The sequence below is a fragment of the Marmota monax genome, unplaced genomic scaffold (assembly GCF_021218885.2).
Source record: "Marmota monax isolate L192 unplaced genomic scaffold, Marmota_monax_Labrador192_F-V1.1 WCK01_AAM20220418_F8-fsc00199, whole genome shotgun sequence".
Classification (NCBI taxonomy): Eukaryota; Metazoa; Chordata; class Mammalia; order Rodentia; family Sciuridae; genus Marmota; species Marmota monax.
The window spans coordinates 1,183,835-1,203,726 of NW_026694340.1; the positions used below are offsets into that span (position 1 = coordinate 1,183,835).

A 19,892-nucleotide genomic window follows, 5' to 3' on the forward strand; every position below is an offset into this window, starting at 1 on the left:
GAAGCTCAGATGGCTGAGGTAGGAGGATCACAAGTTCAAAGCCAGCTTCATTCTTTAATTAAACATAGAAAGGGGTGGGGATGTGATTCAGTGGTTTGCTCCTGGATTCAATCCCAGTACAAAAAAAAAAAAAAAATCTTCGGCGTTTGCATATAATTAAATGTAATCATTGTATCAAAGAAAAGCACATAACAACTTTCTCCTTCTAAAATACTAACTATACTCTGTTGAGTGAAAATAAGTTGTGCTCCAATCTTGTTGCCTCCAACATTAAATATTCTGGAATATTACATTAAATATTCAGGTACAAGGCCCTGGGTTCAATCCCCAGCATCACATTAAATATTCTTATTACTTCACAATTGTGATTCTTGTAAACTTGCTACTTTAAATTCTTCAGAATTCTCACATATTTTTTTTCTTACTTCATTTATTTAAATATCCCAGAATAGCCTCTTGAGCTATAAGTTTGATGATCCAGAAAACTATTTATAGCAGGATAAGTACTCTCTGTGACTGATGTTACTTACTTTTTATTTTGAGAAGGACAAACAATTAAGATTGATAGGGATGGTGGTATTTTAAATATTGAGAGCAGCACCAAGGCCAACAGGGTAGGTAAGGTATGAAGCTGGAACATAAAAAGATATGGAAGTACTTCCAGCTAGTTTATCTAAAGCTGGGGAGGCCGTCCAAGGAAGGCAGAAATAAGACAGCAACCCTGAAATACTGATCCTTTAGGTAGACTGGACACTTTGGGTTAGGCAGCCTCGGCTTTATTTGCTCAGTACTTAATAACTAAGACACACAGAAGGAGACAGAATTCTTAAATTATGGTTAATACTGCTTTTGCTATTAACTCTATATTCTCTAGTAAGGAAAAAAAAAGGAGGTACAGGAAGGAAGGTCAAGGTCAACTTTAAAAAATCTGGCCTTGAACTCTTGGGCTCAAGGGATCATCTTGCCTCAGTCACTCAAGTAGCTGGAACTACAGCTGTATGTCATCATGGTAAAATGTATGTAACATAAAATTTCTTTTTTTTTTGGTGCTTGTGATTGAACCCAGAGGTGCTTTACCACTGAGTGTATGTATGTATGTGTAAATAACCTTGTCCTTTTGTTTTGTTTTGACACAGCGTCTTAATTTGCTGAGGCTTTTGCTAAATTGCTGAAGCTGGCCTTCAACTTGGGATCTTCCTGCTTTAGCCTCCTGAATTGCTGGGATTAAAGGCATGGGCCATCACACCTGCCTAAAACTTATCTTTTTTTGGGTGGGGTGGGGTAGGGTACTAGGGATTGAACTCAGGGGTACTCAACCACTGAGCTACATTTTGTATTTTATTTAGAGATAGGATTTTACTGAGTTGCTTAGGCTGGCTTTGAACTCACGATCCTCCTGCCTCAGCTTCTCAGGCTAGCTAGGATTACAGGCATTTGCCACTGTGCCTAGCTAAAAATTTGCAATTTTAACCATATTTGAGCTTACAAATCTGTGTCATTGAGTATTGTCACATGGTTGCACAATTATCACTACTATTCATCCTCAGAACTTTTCTATTATGGTGAACTGAAACTGTGTCCCTAAATAGTAACTCTCCATTCCATCCCACTGGCAAGCCTGTTAATCAGTGTTTCATTTTCTGTCTCTATGGTTTGCTTCATACAAATGAAATCATACAAAATATGTCCAATTGTGTTGGGCTTTCACTTACCATGAAGTTTACAATGTCGTAGCCTGTATCAGAATTCCATTATTTTTTAAGGCTGCATAGTATTACATTAGATGTTTATGCCACATTAAATAAATTCCATTCTTCCATTAATAGAGTTGTTTCCATCTTTTGGCTATTGTAAATAACCTGCTATGATCATGGGTGTTCAACTATCTATTTGACCCCGTTCTTTGTTCCAAAGTCTTTTTCTTGCTGCTTCCACTCCTTTTACCCTGATTAAATCCCCTTTACAGGTAGCATCTGATTATTGTCTTTGAAAACAGGTTTGTATTAGTCAAAATGTGAGAACTCTGTGGTAATTTACAGGTTTTTAGGCAAACAATCTGGGTTTTGGCATTATTCCTAGAGTCTGAAGAGCTTTCTGAGGCAGCAAGAAATCAAGAGATTTTTTTTTTTTTTTTTTTTTTTTAATGGGGAGGGGGCTAGGGATATAGCTCAGTTGGTAGAGTGCTTGCCTTGCAGGTACAAGGCCCTGGGTTCAATCCCCAGCATCACATTAAAAAAAAAAAAATGGGGAGGGAGTACCCCAGGGTCATGCACTTTCTTTTCTCATTTATTTTAAAAATATTTAGTTGTAGATTAACATAGTATCTTTATTTTTATGTGGTGCTGAGGATTGAATCCAGTGCCTCACACGTGCTAGGCAAGGGCTCTAACAATGAGGTATAAAGCCAGCCCCCTCATTTACTTTTTTTTTTTTTTTAATAGTCTAAAATCAGTTATTCTAGCCCTGAGATTCAACTTACAGTCTATTCTCAGCAATACAAACATTATTATCTTCAAACCACACTTTCTATTGCTGGTTTTTCCAATTTGAACACAACCTTTTTCTTTTCTGGGAAGACTAATTCTCTACCATGCTGTGCATATAGCACTTGCCAAGTTATAGTAGGATCCCCTTGACTTGTTTGGTTACCCTGCTGATAATAATCCAAGTTTGTAGTTAAAAGCTGTGTTGAGAACCCTTGAAAAACCACTAAATAAATATTTATAACAGAAATCAAAACACAGGAGACTTGGAAATTCATTTTCTCCTTCTTCTGAGATCTCTTTAGGCAATTTATCAGAAGTACTCATACAGAATCGTTTCCCAGTCTCAAGATGGCTTCCCCTCTTCACCTGTAATACTCCACAACTCTAAGCAATTACCTGCTCTCCCAAGAGCTGGTGAAAGCCAGGGCCTGTGAAACTTAAGATTCATTGGCCTCTCGTAAACCTGTCACTATCTGGTCTGAGCGGACCTTCTAGGGTAGTTGTATTCTAGTTGTATGCCCTTCATCCATCTCAGGGCCTAGCTCTGGGTAAGTGCTTAAGTCTCGCTGGCCTTCGTCTGACCTAAGGACATGAGTGGTTTACAGAATGGTGTCAACAAGGTTGAACGAAGAGAAATGGTCGTGTAAGCTGGGGTGGATTCCTCCCTTCCGCTGGTGAGGTCGCTTTGACTTTACAGGGCTCTACATAACGCTCCGCTCAGGGCCTACTGCCAGCCGCGGCCTTCTGTCCCACTGGCTAACCTATTCCCAAGGAAGCAGAGGCCCTGTGGAATTTAAAGATTTCCCATTTTTTGGATCCAACAGAAGGCGGCGTGCTGAAGATGCAGCCACCGGAAGTCTCTTCAAAATAAAGAAAAACAGCGGAAGTAGACCAACAGAGCCTCTTCGGGATATAGACTCAATCAAGCTTGACGACTTTCTTCTGGAAGGGGAGGTGCTCACTGCGGTTGTGACTGCGGCGCGGCAGCTTCTGCGCGCAGGCTCAACTGGCCAGTTTAGCCTCCAGTTGTCTTTCAGCCGACCAGTCCCTTCTCGGTTTTTCTAGCCAGGATGTGACGTACGCGTCTGAGCAGATGGGGCGGGGCTTCAGGAAGAAAAAAATCTTTGGTTCAAGATATCGCGAGAACATTCCGTTCCTGCGCAGTTCTCGCGCTGCAGCTGGGCTCTCGTCGCAACGAGATCTTTCGAGATCTTCTCCGCCCCCGCTACCGGCGCCCCCTCTACTGCCGCTAAGCCGGAGCCGGCCAGAGTAGCGCCCTGCGCTGTGGTCCTCCTACGAAGGACGTAGACGCTCTCGTGGACACCTGCCCGTCCCTCAGCAACCTCGGTACTCCAGCCCACGCGGCCCACTTCTTCCGCGCGCCAACCCCGCCGGGGTCCGTGTCCTGTCTCGGCGGCCGGACCCGGGCCCGAGCCCGAGCAGTAGCCGGCGCCATGTCGGTGGTGGGCATAGACCTGGGCTTCCAGAGCTGCTACGTCGCTGTGGCTCGTGCCGGCGGCATCGAGACGATCGCTAACGAGTACAGTGACCGGTGCACGCCGTAAGTGTGGGGCTGGTCAACCTCATGCACCATGGTGGGGAGGTAGCACTTGCTCCAATTTGCTACCCGCTCAGTTTGGGGAATGCGGGCCTGGGGGTCGCCTCCGTTCCCGGCTAAGGGCCTAAGTGAGTGCCCGGTAACTCGTGGCTGTGACCCACCCGCTTTGCTTTGGGTCTGCGGCAGACACGAGGCCTTTTCCGCGGGCTAAATGAGGACTCTGAGCCGGTTTTCTTACTAGCGCAGGACACGGGTAGCAGCTAGAACGTAGGATGGGGCGATATTCTTTTTGTGGAGGGTGGAGGTCAGGCTTAGGGCATGTCTCAGACCTTTGCACACAGCAGGCACTTAATAAAAGTTAATCTATTTGAACGGGTTCTTGGTATTGTGGACCGAGAGACCTTGGAGCGGTCGGGGCCCCACGTGAGTGGGGGCGGGGCGGTGCCCGGAAGAGGGAGTCAGGAGCACTGGAGGCTCAGGCTCTGGACCGACCTGGCATCTTGAGATTGGGATGGCAAGGATAGATAGTAGAAAGGGGTTTAATAAAAATAGATTCTCTCTTGATATCATCGTGTTCACTTTAGTTTTTCACATCGTTTCTGACATTGTGTTATGTTGGGTCATTTGCTCAATCTGTGCATGTCTACTCCTTCATAACGTTGCACTTCACCATAGCACATTCCACCGGCTGTTGGCCACAATTGTTATTCAATGACTCAAGGGCTCACTTTGACTTCTATAACCTATACTAAGTTATGGGACCAGTACAGACAAAGCAGTACAGAAGGTGACTCAGCCAGGTCTTTCCTTGGTAGGAGTGAAAGAACCTTTTGAATACATAGATCAGTTTTAGTTCGTTGCCTTCCCATTTAGGCAAAATCTGTAGGAAACTTCAAATTATTTCCAAATCTCAGTGTGGCCGTAGAAGGCTTTCAGTGTTTTGAGGTCCTTCATTTTCAACTTGAATTTTTATCATACTTCTGTAGCAGGTTTCTAACCAAAGTAGATTCTGTGTAGTACTCATTTTTTCCACTAAGAAGGCTAATAACGTTTCTCTTCTACTTGTCAAATTTCTGACCCCCCGCCCCCTTTTAGCCCGAAAACCCATCCCACAACTCCAAATGGTAGCTTTGGTGCTTCTTGCCTTAGTTTTTTTTTTTTTTTTTTGGAGCCTGGGATGGAACCCAGGGCTTTGGGCATGCAAGGCAAGCACTCTACCAACTGAGCTATATCCTCAGCCCCTCTTGTCTTAGTTTTCTAAAACAGTTATTTAAACAGCTTTTTTGAGATATTCTGTAAAAGTTGGGGTTACTGGTGGAGCACTTGCCAATCATGCATAAGGCCCTGTGTTCAATCCTCAGCACTGAGGGGAAAAAAATTACTGTTAACTAATTCGAAGTGTACTATTTGATAGTTTTTATTGGGGTATTCACAAAACAGTGCAACATCACCACAAACAATTTTAGAACATTTTGATTTGTATCCCTCTAAATATCAAAAACCCACCCTATTAGTAGTTAAACCCATCCCCCCTTATTGTTTTTAATAATGGGTAATTTATTTTTAAATTTTTATTTTCTTTGGTACTTAGAAATGATGCTTTAACACTGAGTTACATTCCTACTCTTTTTTTATTTTTTATTTTGAGACAGGGTCTTGTTAAGTTGCTGAGGCCACGAAATCTACATTCCTCAGCATCCTAAGCTGCTGGGATTAGAGGGGTGTGCTACCATGCCTGGCAGTTTTATTTTTTTGAGAGGAGATCTTGCTGTGTTGCTCAGGCTGCCATAGAATTCTGTGAGCTGCCTGCCTCAGTGACTGGAGCAGCTGAACTATAGGCAACCATAATGGATATTTTAATATGTTTTTTGTGTATTGTGCATTGCTTTTAAAAATTTTACTAAAGTTTGTTTATAAGCATTTTATCAGTACTTTTTAATTTGACATTGTGTTTTTTTTTTTGGTACTGGGCATTTAACCCAGGGGCGCTTACCCACTGGGCTACATCCCAAGCCTTTTTCATTTTTGAGACAAGGTCTTCCTGAGTTTATTAGGGCTTCACTAAGTTGCTGAGACTGCCTTTGAACTTGTGATCCTCTTGCCTCAGCCTCCCTGAGTCCTGGGATTATAGGCATGCACAGGTTGGAGTGTTTTTTTTTTTTTTTTGTGAGGTTGGGGATTGAAACCAGGGCTTTATGCATGTGAGGCGAGTGCTGTACTGCTTAACTATATCCCCAGACCTTGAGTTTTCTTTATCTGTAAAGATAGTCTTCTGAAGAAATTGAAAGGGCTAGAATATTGAGTTATGCATGTAACTTCTTGTCCCTTATCTGCTTCAAGTGAGATAATTTAGCTCCAAGGAACACACAGAGAGAATCTAAAGTATTGGGAAGAACAGTGTTTTTGTCTTTTCTTTTTAGAATATCTTATCTTTTTTTTTTTTTTAAGTTTAGACAAACAGAAGATGCAACAGTAGTTTCATCATGAATTCTATTTGAATCTGAGGGAGTGTTTACAGATGCAAAAGAAGTTAGTGTTCCTGATGGCAGTTAAATTTGCTTTAAAGAAGGTTGGGGGTGTAGCTTAGTGATAGAGCACTCTTATAATATGTGCAAGGCCCTGAATTAAATCTCCAATACCTGTTCCCCCTAAGAAAATTGTCTTAAAGACAAAGGTGCCCAGGAACACTCTGTAATTGCAATAAGAAAATACCATATAAATACTTTTTTCCTTATGTTTTCTATATATCTTCCTTCAACACTGCCAATACATAGGAATGTCATATATTCAAGTGACTTTGGAACTATGATTTTTTTTTTTTTTTTTTTTTTTGGTACCAGGGATTGAACTTGACCACTGAGCCTTATCACCAGCTCTATTTTGCATTTTATTTAGAGATAGTGCCTCACTTTTGCTGAGGCTGGCTTTGAACTCACCATCCTCCTGCCTCAGCTTCCTAACCCCCTGTGATTACAGGCCTGTGCTACAGTGCCTGGCTAAATGATTATTTTTGATTAAGTTATATTTTTGTGTTGGAGTCTAAGTAGAAAATGGGAGCAATAAAAACTTGACTTTTGTACAGGTTGTGGAAGAATTAATTTAGATCTTGTAGGTGTGCAGAAACTGCATGATATAGATTTTTTTAGTGTGGGAGTGGAAATAAGATGTAGGTCCTCTAGGGTTGACTATGATGGATGTACCTTATTTCAAACTGTGGGTATGACAATCTGGATTGTTTTTGAAGAGCCAGTGGAGCCTTAGCCAGAAGAGAGATTTGCCTTTCAACCAAATTCAGAAGTCCTTCATTTTTCCAGATGTTGAGTGCCACTAGTGGCGGCCACTGTGCCTAAGGAGTAGAGTGATAAACAAGTTCCTCCCATTAGGGACATGGCCAGTGGAAAAATCCAGATACTAAACAAAAGTATATAATTACTAACTGGTAAGAACAAGGTGGAAAAGTACAGGATATGATAGTTTAACAAGGACACCTAATTTAAGTTGGATGTGGGGTGGAGGTGGAAGGTGCTCTTGAAAGAAGTGCCATTTGAGACGTAGAGTATGAGTAGGAGTTGACCATGGAAGTTATGGTGGTTTTGAGTAAGAACTGTTTGAGGCAGAAGAGCAAGTATTAAGACCAGAGTAAAAAAAGTTTAGCACACTTGATTAGAGGAACATGGCTGCCCTTGAGCCACTTGAGAAAAAGGCATGAGATGAAATGAGGAGTTAGGAGTTAGATGAAATGAGGGGGGCACACTAGATTATGGCAGGACTTTGTAAATTATATAAAACATTTTATAATAGGTTCACTGGGAAGTGATCTTATTTATATTTATTTATTTTTGTGTGTCTGAGGAGAATGGATTTGAGAAGGGGAAGGGAAGTAGGTTGATTATACTATTTTATGTGGTGATTGATTTACACTAGTGTGATATAGGAGAGAAATATGGGACTTTGTCATCATTTTGTTTTTTTTTAAAATTTTTAATTAAAAAAATTTTTTTATAGTTGTAGATGGACGGAACGCCTTTATTTATTTATTTATTTTTATGTGGTACTGAGGATGGAACCCAGTGCCTCACACATGCTAGGTAATCAATCACTCTGCCACTGAGCTACAACCCCAGTCCTCATTTTGGGGTTTTTAGTTGAGTGTTCAGGTTGAGGTTTTTTTTTTTTTTTTTGGTGGAGGGCAAAGGGTATTGAACCCAGGGATGCTTAACCACTGAGTCACATTCCCAGGAATGTGACTTTTTAAATATATTTTTAATTTTGAGGCAAGGACTCACTGAGTTGCTTAGGGCCTTGCTAAGTTGCTAAGGCTGGCTTTGAACTCATGATCCTCCTGTCTCAGCTATGTGAGCTGCTGGATTACAGGCAGGTGCCACTGCACCCTGTAGATTGAGATTTTTTTTTTTATCATAGACTTTGGATGAGATGAGAAACTATTTCTGTATTTAGTTGGATTATTACTGTAGAAAGGGTACAACCTCAAAAGCTTCTTTTAGAATTTAGAATGTTTGGATTGCCAAATGTTACAGAAATTAACTGGCCCATACTTTGCAAAAATTGACAGGTTAGAAATGGGATACTTTTTTTGTACTTGGGATTGAACCCAGGAGTACTTAAACACTGAGCCACATCCCCAGCCCTTTTTGTTTATTTTGAGATATGGACTCATTATGTTGCTTAGGGCCTTACTAAATTGCTGATACTGGCTTTGGACTTGTGATCCTCCTGTGTCAGCCTCCTGACCTTCTGGGATTACAGGTGTGTGCTACTGTGCTTGGCTAGAAATTAGCTACTTATGAAAATAATTCTGTGGATTGTGTATACATTATCTTTTTTTTTTTTTTTTTTTTTAGTGGGTAGAGGGTACCAGGGATTGAATTTAGGAGCACTCTACCACTGAGCCACATTCCCAGCCCTATTTTGTATTTAGAGATAGGGTCACTGAATTGCTTAGTGCCTTGCCTTTACTGAGGCTGGCTTGGAACTAGTGATCCTCCTGCCTCAGCCTCCCAAACTGCTGGGATTACAAGCATGTGCCACCGCACCCCGCTCACTTACAATTTTGATGTTTTTCAAAGTCAATGAATATGTTTGCCTTGTTAAATATGTAATATTTTAAATATATGGCTATACTATATTTTCTTCAAACAGGTAATTTCTAATTTTTTAAGCCATTACAAATAGTTCTCAACTATTTACATTTGCATTTTTAAAATTTCCTTGGATTGCCAGAAGTGAAATTGCTTGGGCAAAGGATATGCTTAAAGTTTCAGATTGTATTGCCAGAATACTTTACAAAAGTATAAGGCATTTTTATTAGGAACAGAAGTGATTTCTCTACTTCATTGGAGGTTATGAGGATTATGAATTAAAACTATATAATTCATGGCTTTTTCTTAGTGCTTAGAGTAATGCCTGACACATGGTACATTCTGCCAAAGTATTTGGTAATGTTGCTATAACTTCTTGCATTTTTATGAATGCTGTTACTGGATGATATATAAGGACACTAAAATGAAAGCTGGGCTTTCAAGTCTTAGTTATATTCTTTTTAATGTGCACAGTTTATTAAGTAAGAATTCCTTGTATTTTAGGAACTGAAGATCCCAAAAGCATGATTTGCTTGGTGTTTGATATTAACTTTTTGATATTTTTTAGTTCAGGGCTAAGGAAGTAACCAGAGAGTACTCTGATTTAGGTGGTATTCAATTCCAGGCCAGTTTTGCCTACAGCTGCTTATTATGGGTTCTCTGAAAAGCTAATTTTCTTCACCCCTTAAGAGAAAGTGAATTAGAGCAACGACTGCCCTGATATCCTGGAAGTAGTTTTACGTAAAATAAGCTTATACTTGCAACTGCCTTTTAAGGATTTGTTTGACTGCTGCTGTTCATAATAACCCATCAGAATGTGCATAAATATTTGGTCAGTAGCATCTTTTACCCAGGAAAGGGAGAACAGTACTGTTCTCTGGTTGAAAAAGGGTGCTGTTTCTATGACTTAAAGTTTAGAACATAGGGGTCTCAAATGGTGAGTTAACGTCCTATACTGTTTCTCTAAGAGCAAAGTGGGTGAATACTCAAGGTTTGCACAGCATTGGATTTTTGTTGTATGGAGTAGAGAGGAAATATGAGGTAGAGATTCCTGCTATTAGTATAACTGATCTAGGAGGGAATATGAATGACAAAAAGCAATAGTACATAGAATAAGAGTACAATTACCTGTGAGGTTTTATGCAGTCTTGAAATCCTTTGTGCAGAGGAGAGGTAAATAGGTGTTGGATAAAGTACTGAGGAAAGATAGGAGTGGGACTTGAGTAGATGGGATCAGAATACTGGGAGGAGAGGACTGGGATAGTCTGAAGGTATGAAGTAGAGTTGAATTGAATTTTACAGGGTCTGGTAGAGAATTTGGAGTCTGATACTCTTTTGATTTTGAATCCTGGACTTGAATGCTTACTTAATTATCTTGACTTGAATCGGTTCTTTAATTATAAAGTGGGTCAATAATAGTTCTTTTCTCAGAGTATTTAGGAGTATCAGATGTAGAACACTAATACACTGCCTAGCTTGTGAAGGCGCTATGAAATCTGTGGGACAAGGGAGCTTGACCTGCTTGGATGAAAGAGGCTTCTTGCCACAGGGATCGTATGCAAGCACCTTGTGAGTGGGAGGTAGTTAGATTTTCTTTGAATATTCTTGTGATACTTGTTCATGTCCAAATTCTGAGCATTTATTGAAGGAGGAGTAAACCGAAAAGGGCAGTTCACTTTTTTTTAACAAATATTTATTTTTTAGTTATAGGTGGACACAATATTTTATATTTACGTGGTGCTGAGGATCAAACCCAGTGCCTCATGCATGCTAGGCGAGCACTCTACCTCTGAGCCACAACCCCAGTCCTCACTTTTTTTTTTTTTTTTTTGGTTATTAGGATTGCATAGGAGAGTTTACCTAAATGATAATAATGGCCATCTGTGGTGGGGTAAGGGTTGTGGAATTACAGGTAATCCTTATTTTCTTTAAGATCAACCTACCTACCTTTCTTTAGTTCTTTCACGTTGAGCTTAGGGGTATGGATCAGTGGTAGAGTTCTATGCCTAGCATGCATGCAGCTCTGGGCTCAATTGATAGTACTGGAGAGGAGGTTGGGAAAGGAAGAAAACTTTGAACTAAGTCGCAGTATTGGCACTAATAGGCAATTTAATCTTCTCAGGCTTTCTATTCATTTAAATATGATGTGTAATATTAATTTCAGAATGCTTCATTTGGTGCTGTTTTTCATGACTCACTTGGCAAATTGATCATATTTTAGTTTTTTTTTTTTTGTTGTTGTTGTTTTTTGTGGTGCTGGGGATTGAACCCAGGGCCTTGTGTATGCAAGGCAAGCACTCTTAACAACTGAGCTATATCCTCAGCCCCTAGTTGTTTCTTCTTAGTGGAAGATTTTAAAAAGCCCTGATCAATTATTTTAAAGATGGCTGACTAGATTTTTAAACAACTTTCAGAGTAAACTAGTTGATATATTTTTGTTTGAAACCTAGTCTATGGATTCATTGTAACTATAACAGGTAATATTTTATTATTTATGATGTGCCAGTCTCTGAGATAAGCCCTTTAAAGGTAGATCATCAAATTTAATATGTGGTATTCCTGTCAGATAGCTGCTGTAATTTTCGTTGTTCAGAGATGATCTGATCGAATCTCATAATAACAACAGTATCACACAGCTGGAAAAGCAGTGTGCACTGAGTCTAGAGCTTGAAATCTACTGTACATATGTTTACATGGCAAATGGAAAAGCTATGCATTTCTCGTTCTAGTGCAGTAGTTGGATTATTGTTAGGGAACTTTTTTAGCCTATTAATAATTGATGTACTGATTATGTTGATGATTTTGTAAGATGGTAAGTAAAGTGAATTTTTCCACAATTGAAGTTAGTACTTGTTTTGAAATTTAATAGCTGCGTTACATAGTGGTGATTGAGTTCCATTAGTGAGATTTGATTGCTTTGTAAGGAGTTGGGCATTGTTTGGAATTTATATGCATAGACCAAAAAAAGGCAGTTGAATCATTTGCTCTGAGACATATTTTTTTGGCTCTTCGAGACATGAAAAACACTTTTTACTGTTAATGACAGAGATGTAGATTTTAAAAGTAAGTAAAAATATTTCAAAGAGAATATTGTCTGGAGCAATACTATCAGTCAGTATGTTCTAATAGAACATTCTGTGATGAAGGAAATGTTCTGTGTTTGCATTGTTCAAAGAGTAGCCACAAACCATACTTACATATTGAATACTTGAAATGTGGTCAGTGGGACTGAATTATTTAAGTTTAAATAGCCATATGTGGCTAATGGCCATTTTATAGCACATGTTCATGATCTAATACCTCATTTTATTAAATTACGTATTTTGCATTGAGACCTGATAATGCATGTCATAACTAGAAAGCTTCATTAAACAATACATATTTTACATGGTAATACATACTAGTGTTTAAATCACTGTTAATGATGTCTCCTGACTCTCAGTTAATTTTTTTTTTTTTAGTAGTAGGAAGACACAATGCCTTTATTTTTATTTATTTATTTTTATGTGGTGCTGAGGATTGAACCCAGTGCCTCACCCATGCTAGGCAAGAACTTTACCACTGAACCACAACCTCAGCCCCATCCCAGTTAATTTTAGATTCACACATAAATTGTGAACTGTTTATAAACACTGTTTCAGAAGCGGAAGCAAATATGTTAACAATCATAATTCAGTTTGTGGTTAGTGCTAAGTAGAAGTGAAGTAAGTCTGAAGAGCTACGAATGGTTAATTTTTATTTGGGTAGGGAAGGCTTTAGTAAGTAGGTGATGAGAACAGTTAAAGGACTGGAGCAGTTCAGGTGTAAAGTGGTTTTTAGCAAACCAGGAAATTTGGAGATCTTATTCAACTCATGTTGGATAACTGTGGGTGAAATACAGTTGGAAAATGGAATTGGGTTGGGATAGGAGAGGACTTAGGTTCCATATTAAGCAATCTGGGCTGTGTTTGTTGGTAGGTAGTTTGTTTGGAAGATAACTTGCTTCTATTTATTGAGGTAGAATAGGAGATTAATAATTCAGCAGGATTTATAGGAAAGTTGGGGAATATTAATTTTTTTCTAGTTGTAGGTAGACACAATACCATTACTTTTATTTATTTACTTAATGTGGTGCTTAGGATTGAACCTAGTGCATCACCTGTGCTAGGCAAGCGCTCAACTGCTGAGCCACAACCCCAGCCCCAATATCAATGTTTTTTATTTTTAATTCTTAGAACTAGTAATTTGGAGGGGATAAAAGTTTGAAAAAAGGACTGCGGGAAATCATTGAAGATAAATTGACTTATAGTTATATGTTGGGGTTGAGATCTTGGGTGATGGATATATATATATATATATATATATATATATATATATATATATATATGTATACACATACACACACACACACACACACACACCTTAGAGATGAGATTTGGTGGTTTTTAAAAAGATGTAGGTTTGCCAAATATTGTGCTTAGGCTGGGCTTCCTTTTTGTAATGGAAGGAGTGGAATGGGTTAGATTGCATTAGACCCTTTTCTTTCCTTTTTTTGGGGGTGGTTGTTGGTGGTGGTGGATACCAGAGATTGAACCCAGGGGCGTTCAATCTCTGAGCCACATCCTCAGCCCTTTTTAATTTAGAGGCAGGCTTTGAATCCTCCTGTCTCAGCCTCCTGAGCCATGCTGGGATTACAGGCATGGGCCACCACGCCTGACCCTTCAGCCCTTTCTAAAAGGCAACATGGGTTGTGATAGGAGAGCCCTTTAAGTGGTATTCAGGAGACTTTATTTATTTGTGTAATTAGTGGCATATTTGCGGACAAACTGACTTGACACCTGTGTTTTTGAGGGACTACCTCCTGCACATTTTTGGCCAAAGAGTTTAATATTCAATCTCATGAGCTCTAAGGCTATACCATAGTCTCCTCCCAGGTTAATCCAGTAAGCATATGTCTGCAGTTTTGGGAGTCTGATTTATAAGGGTTCTTAGCCTATTGGTTGGAAAAGGCCTTTGAGGTCCAGAGAGGCCCAGCATTGTGCCAGTTTGCACAGGGCTTGTGAGTTTTATGTCAAACAGTTCTGAATTAACAGAAAGATAATTTAATGTAGTCATATTTGGACCAAGGTAGTATGGCTCCAGAGCACTTATTCTTATTCAGTTTGCTGGGCTGGGAGAAAGAGAGTCAGTGCTGGAGTGTAAAGTATGGCGACATGATTTAGAGTTCTGACTCCATTGCTTGAACCTCGATAAGTTTACTTGTTAATAACATTTTGAATTCAGTTTCCTCTCCTGTAAAATGGGGATAAGATAGGGCACATCTGAACATTAGATGGGGTGGTGTATAGAAGCAGTTGATAAAGTAAGAACAAGAAAAAGCTTACTAGCTTGAGAGGGAAATTGACTCTTGAAACAGTTGTCTTAGGATTTTTTTGGGTGAAATGGGTGAACTTTACCATATTTTAGTTTGATAGAAGGCAGCTACTAGAAAGGGAGATGACACCAAAGAGCATAGAGCATAGTTCTAAAGGGGTTAGTAAGAAAAACATGGAAGCCATAACAGCATGAGTATCAACTCTCAATACAACTGCCTTTTTAAGTCTAAACACCATATTTTTACCTTCAAGCAGGTTTCAGTTTTGCTTTCTAAAAGAAGTAACATAGATCAAACTGGTGTGTGAGTTGGTGATTTGGAAGAATGTGAAGAATTGGGGATGAAGTTTTTTGCCAGTAATTCTGAGACCTTGGAAGCTAGTTTTAGAAAAGTTTCTTTTTACTTACATGCAGTAGGCAGGAGTTGTATTAAAGGTTTTGTAGCTGATATGCCTATAATCCCAATGACTGGGGGAGGCTGAGTCAGGAGGATCGAGTTCAAAGCCAGCCTCAGCAAAATCGAGGTGCTAAGCAACTCAGTGAGACTAATAAATGAATAGTCTCTAAATAAAATAGAAAAAAGGGCTGGGGATGTGGCTCAGTGATTAAGTTTGAGAGTGGTTAAGTCGAGTGCCCCTGAGTTCAACCCTCGGTACCAAAAAAAATTTTTAGACAGTAAATATATAAATATGTTCTTGATGAAGCTACAAGCTGCCTTGAAAACCAAAGTGTTTACTTGATACATTGATGTGAGAGTACATTATTTTACATTAGGATTTTGAACACAAGACTTGAAAAATTAGGATGGTGGAGACTGCCTTGTCCACTTCTCTCTGTAATATTCTAGACAGGTGATTATCACATTGGACTTATGTTCCTATTTTTAAAATGACAGGCCTTATTCTAAGAAGCAGCCTATTACATGGGCAGTATTCCTCAATAGAAAAGTCAAAAATTATAGACATAATGTGTACTGTTTATTAAGATATATGGCTTTTTAGGTGAGATTCAGAAATCTTGCCTCCTGTGGTTTTGGATGTAATATTGCAGTAAATTTGATTCTTAAATGTTTGTTTTATCTTCTAGGGCTTGTATTTCCTTTGGTCCTAAGAATCGTTCAATTGGAGCAGCAGCTAAAAGCCAGGTAGAGTTTTTCCTAAAATGACCTATTTCTCTGGTTTGTCTATCCATTAGTTCAGCAGCTAGAATCTAGACCCTAGGTATATAGCTGACAAAGACAGACCTGATTTCGGTTCCCGTGTACTTGAGTGGGAGGCAGATAACTTTAATTAACAGTAGTAGTGTAATATGGTCAATATAAACTGCTTAGGTGTATTTTTACTCAGATTTTGTTTAAAGCAAGGCTTGTTTGATTCGTGATATTTTAAGTGCTCCTTGAGGTCTGTCTTTGTTCGGCCTTTCTACTTATATTTAAGGTCATCGTTGCTCTTGTAATCAAGTTTTCTAAGGGAAGGAAAACATGGCTCTAGAAACATTAAAGGATTTAACTTCAGTCCTTGAAACATTAGACCCTTTAGAGCAGCAAACCCCCAAGAATTTCATAATTCTGAATGTCTATAGTATCTGTAAAATGGAGTTGCGTGTTTGACTTTGTTCTGGAGCAACATGTAAAGTGAGTAACTCCCCTTTTGGACCAGACAGGACCTAAAATTTAGGATCCTAAGAATGATGCTTGATCAGTTGGTTTTTAATTAAATTGGGTGTTTTATACACTTATTTGTAGAATGGTTAAGATATTTTAGGTGGCAGTAGATAGCAAATATAGTGCTATTTTCAAATTTTTTTTCCTAAAATTCCAGTGACTTCTTCCTATTTTTAAACCTGTTTTCATTATTGAGAATAGTTATTGTAGTAAACTGAAAGTCCAATTCTAGGTTAACACAGTTACTGTGATATAGTTTCTTTTTGGCAGCTTTCTCAAGCAGAGCCTAACATTGGCGGCCTTACTTGTTTTACAAAAGAACTGTGTGGGCCCCTTGACATAACTGATGCAAAAGAATTCTGTAATATCTCCTGTGAAGGACTTCTTACATCTTCAGTTGGGAGGAGAAGCTAGTAAATCTCAAGCACAAGTTCATTCTAGTATTTTAAAAATGTCTTTGCCAGCATTTTTCCCCTATAAGTTATAGTTTAGTTTAGAATTAGAAACTAGATATATGTAAGTGTGTGCCTTACCACTGAACTACATCCCTAGCTTCATGGTTAGTATTTTAATGTGACTGGGCATCGGTAGTGCTCTCCTGTAATCCCAGCTGCTTGGGAGGCTGAAGCAGTAGAATTGCGAGTTCAAAGCCAGCCTCAGCAAAAATGAGGTGCTAAGCAACTCAATGAGAACCTATCTCTAAATAAGATATAAAATAGGGCTAGGGATGTGGCTCAGTGGTTGAGTGCCCATGAGTTCATCTTGTTACCTCCCCCCCCCAAAAAAAAATTAATGTGTATACTTCCTAATCTCATAAATGTGCTTTCCCTGTAAGAAAGTGTACAGCATAGTATATGTCTTTTCAGTTGTCTTACTTCTTGTATGATAAGACTCATTGTGTGGTTGTGCCTTAGTTTGTTTTGCCATTTTCCTGCTTTTACAGGAGCATACAGGCTGTTTTCCAGTCTTTTGCCTGTTTACTTATTTAATTTTGACAGAAGAAAAAATACTTATTTCTTTTTTAATCCTAAAACTCTGATTCCACAAAAAGGCCATTACTTTTCAGTTTTTTGCCAGTTATAAGTAATATTTTCCCAGTATTCCAGTATCCTTTTCCATTCATCTTTATGTACTTTGTGTAATATTTTTTCTTTACAGAACTTTTTTTTAAACTAGAATTTCTGGATTAGTATATATTGTTGAGTTTGTACCTAGAAAGTTTGAACCACTTTTAAAAAATAACAATTATTTTAAAAACCTGAAAAAAAAAAAGAAAGTTTGAACCACAAACTTTGGACCATTTTGAAAAACTAATATTTATTTTATGTAAATGTTTATTAGAAGTTTGAGAACAGAAAATATTTTCAAAATGAAGTGACCTGACATCATGGAGGAGCAGGAAGAGCAAGAAAAGCTGGATTCTGGCTTCAGCCCTTCCACCAGGAGACCCATGTGCCTTTCTTGTCCTTCATTTCATATGCTAATGGCCTCTGTTGAGAAAGGTTGAGTGTCTGAAGAAAACTGAAACAAAGAAGAAAAAACTTTATGAAGTTAAAATGATTGTTGAAAATTAAAAAAAGTAATTAATAGTAGTTTTCTGTATTTTGATCTTCTTTTTCTTAGATAATTTCCAATGCAAAGAACACAGTCCAAGGATTTAAAAGATTTCATGGCCGAGCATTCTCTGATCCGTTTGTCGAGGCAGAAAAATCCAGCCTTGCGTATGATATTGTACAGTTGTCCTCTGGATTAACGGGTATAAAGGTAAGGTTCTCAAAATAATACCTCATGATTAAAAAGCAGTATTTTATCAGCTGAGTGTATATCAATACCTTTCTAATATAAATTGTATTAAAAATGCTTAGGAAGTGGCTGGGGCTGTGGCTCAGCGGTAGTGCACTTGCCTGGCATGTGTGAGGCACTGGGTTCGATTCTCAGCATTGCATATAAATAAATTAAAAAAAAAAGATCTATTAACAACTAAAAAAAAATAAAAAAAAATGCTTAGGAAAAACTTTTGCTGATAAAAGATCATTTGACATTTTTGAATGATCTGGATTTTGGTTGGGAGACACTGGTGATGCTGTTAATATGCATTGGAGACCTGGGGAATGATGGTTTGAAGTTAACACAGCTGTTGCTCTTTGTCCTGCTCACTGAGGCAGTAGACTTTATAGTGTGATTTTTAGGAAATGGCTTGTGGAAGAGCAAGCAAAATAATCAATATTTTTAAAGTTATTAATCAAGTAGGTGGTCATAATCTTGATGATAGGAGTTAGGTTGGAAAGAGTTTTTTTTTTGGGGGGCATGATTTTGGTCTTTATCTCTGGGACAAGTAGAGAAGTCTTTTTGTGGAGCAGTATTGAACAAAACGGGAAAGACTAGGAGATGAGTAGGGTAGACACAGCTGCCTCTTGTATTCAGAGGTAGAGTGCAGTTGAGTTTTTCAGGCATTGAGTTTAGAGAGATAATTGGTATTTGAGATGCCTCAGTTGAAGAAATAAGAATCATGAGAAAAGCCTTGAAAGTGAAGAGATGGTGAGAAATGTGAAAACAAGATAGTTGTGCTATTGTAGCTGAGAATTTAGTCAAGTTTAGAAGTGAAAAATTAAAGAATGTTCACTGGGTTTACTTAGGATATCTGTGGCAACAATCTCAGGACAGCTTGAATGGCATAGCAGGGAATGAAACTGGGGTGCAAAAGAGAAAAAGGAACAAAAGGGAGATGATGAAATGAGGACTATTTACCAATAAGAAATAGGATGAATATTGGCAGCTTGAGTTACAAACATTGTAAGAAGTCAGAGGAGGAAAGAGACTAAGAAAATCTGGAGTACCTTGTCTAAGGGGGAGGAGTTGACTAAGAATTCAGCTTATAGGATAGAAAAGGGGGATTTTAGAAAGGGCTCAGTGAGAGGACATTTCCCCCATCTTTGTTGTGCAGTGGGGTGAGTAAATGTTAGATTCAAAACCATGATCAGGTTTTTTTTTTTTTTTTTTGGGTGGTGCTGGGGATTGAACCCAGGGCCATTGTGCAATGTGAGACAAGCACTCTACCCAACTGAGCTATATTTCCAGCACTCCCATGGTCTGTCTTGATCCAGCTGGGGAGTAAAGAGAAGATGTCATTCAAGCTGAGTTGGGGTAGCACCTAAAAAAAGACAGCGACATTTTCTGTTGGAATTATAATTGGGAAGTATGGGCATGTGGGATGTATTATTCTGGGCATTAATCTAGGGTATGGCTTTTGAAACTGAAACAAAACAAAAAACACTTGTTGATTAGTTATTCTTTAATTCAGCCAGTGTTTACTGTGGGTGTCCAGCTGTTGGCAAATTAGATAAAAACCATTTCTTTAGATTAGGTTGGATCATAACTGGGGAGATGAATAATAAGCTAATTACAGTAAACAAAGTAAAACACACAATATGCCAGATGACAAAGTAGTTGCCACTACCAGCCCTCTTTCCTGGAGGGGCAGTGTGGGTCATGGTGAGCTATACCACTTTGCTTCTGCATGGGTAATTGTCTTAGGTTTTGTTTTTTCCATTGGGGCCTTCCATTTTCAAGTGTCATGTTTGGAAAGCGTGTTTATAAGCTAAAGTTGTCTTCAGGTTTGCAAAATTTAGCTTTCTTCAGTTCCCTTTTGAGATAGTGTTAATAGTGTTAATAGATGGTGGATAATGTGAGGCATTATTCGTTTTAGATTGTTAGGACTAGGACATGAGGAAATA

General features: G+C 38.7%; 1 protein-coding gene across 2 annotated transcripts in view; it reads left to right on the forward strand.

The window, feature by feature from the left end:
- The first annotated feature begins 3,649 nt into the window (after positions 1 to 3,649).
- The window catches only part of Hspa4 (heat shock protein family A (Hsp70) member 4), a 45,542-nt gene continuing 29,299 nt past the window's right edge, over positions 3,650 to 19,892 (forward strand). Inside the window, exons 1-3 of one of the 2 annotated variants that reach the window (XM_046467617.2) lie at positions 3,650 to 4,047; positions 15,582 to 15,639; positions 17,782 to 17,922. In XM_046467617.2, the coding sequence (XP_046323573.1) occupies positions 3,941 to 4,047; positions 15,582 to 15,639; positions 17,782 to 17,922 (306 nt within the window). In that variant the 5' untranslated portion in view covers positions 3,650 to 3,940. The remainder of the gene's footprint in view (positions 4,048 to 15,581; positions 15,640 to 17,781; positions 17,923 to 19,892) is intronic. The other variant, XM_058586523.1, reaches the window with a different exon arrangement.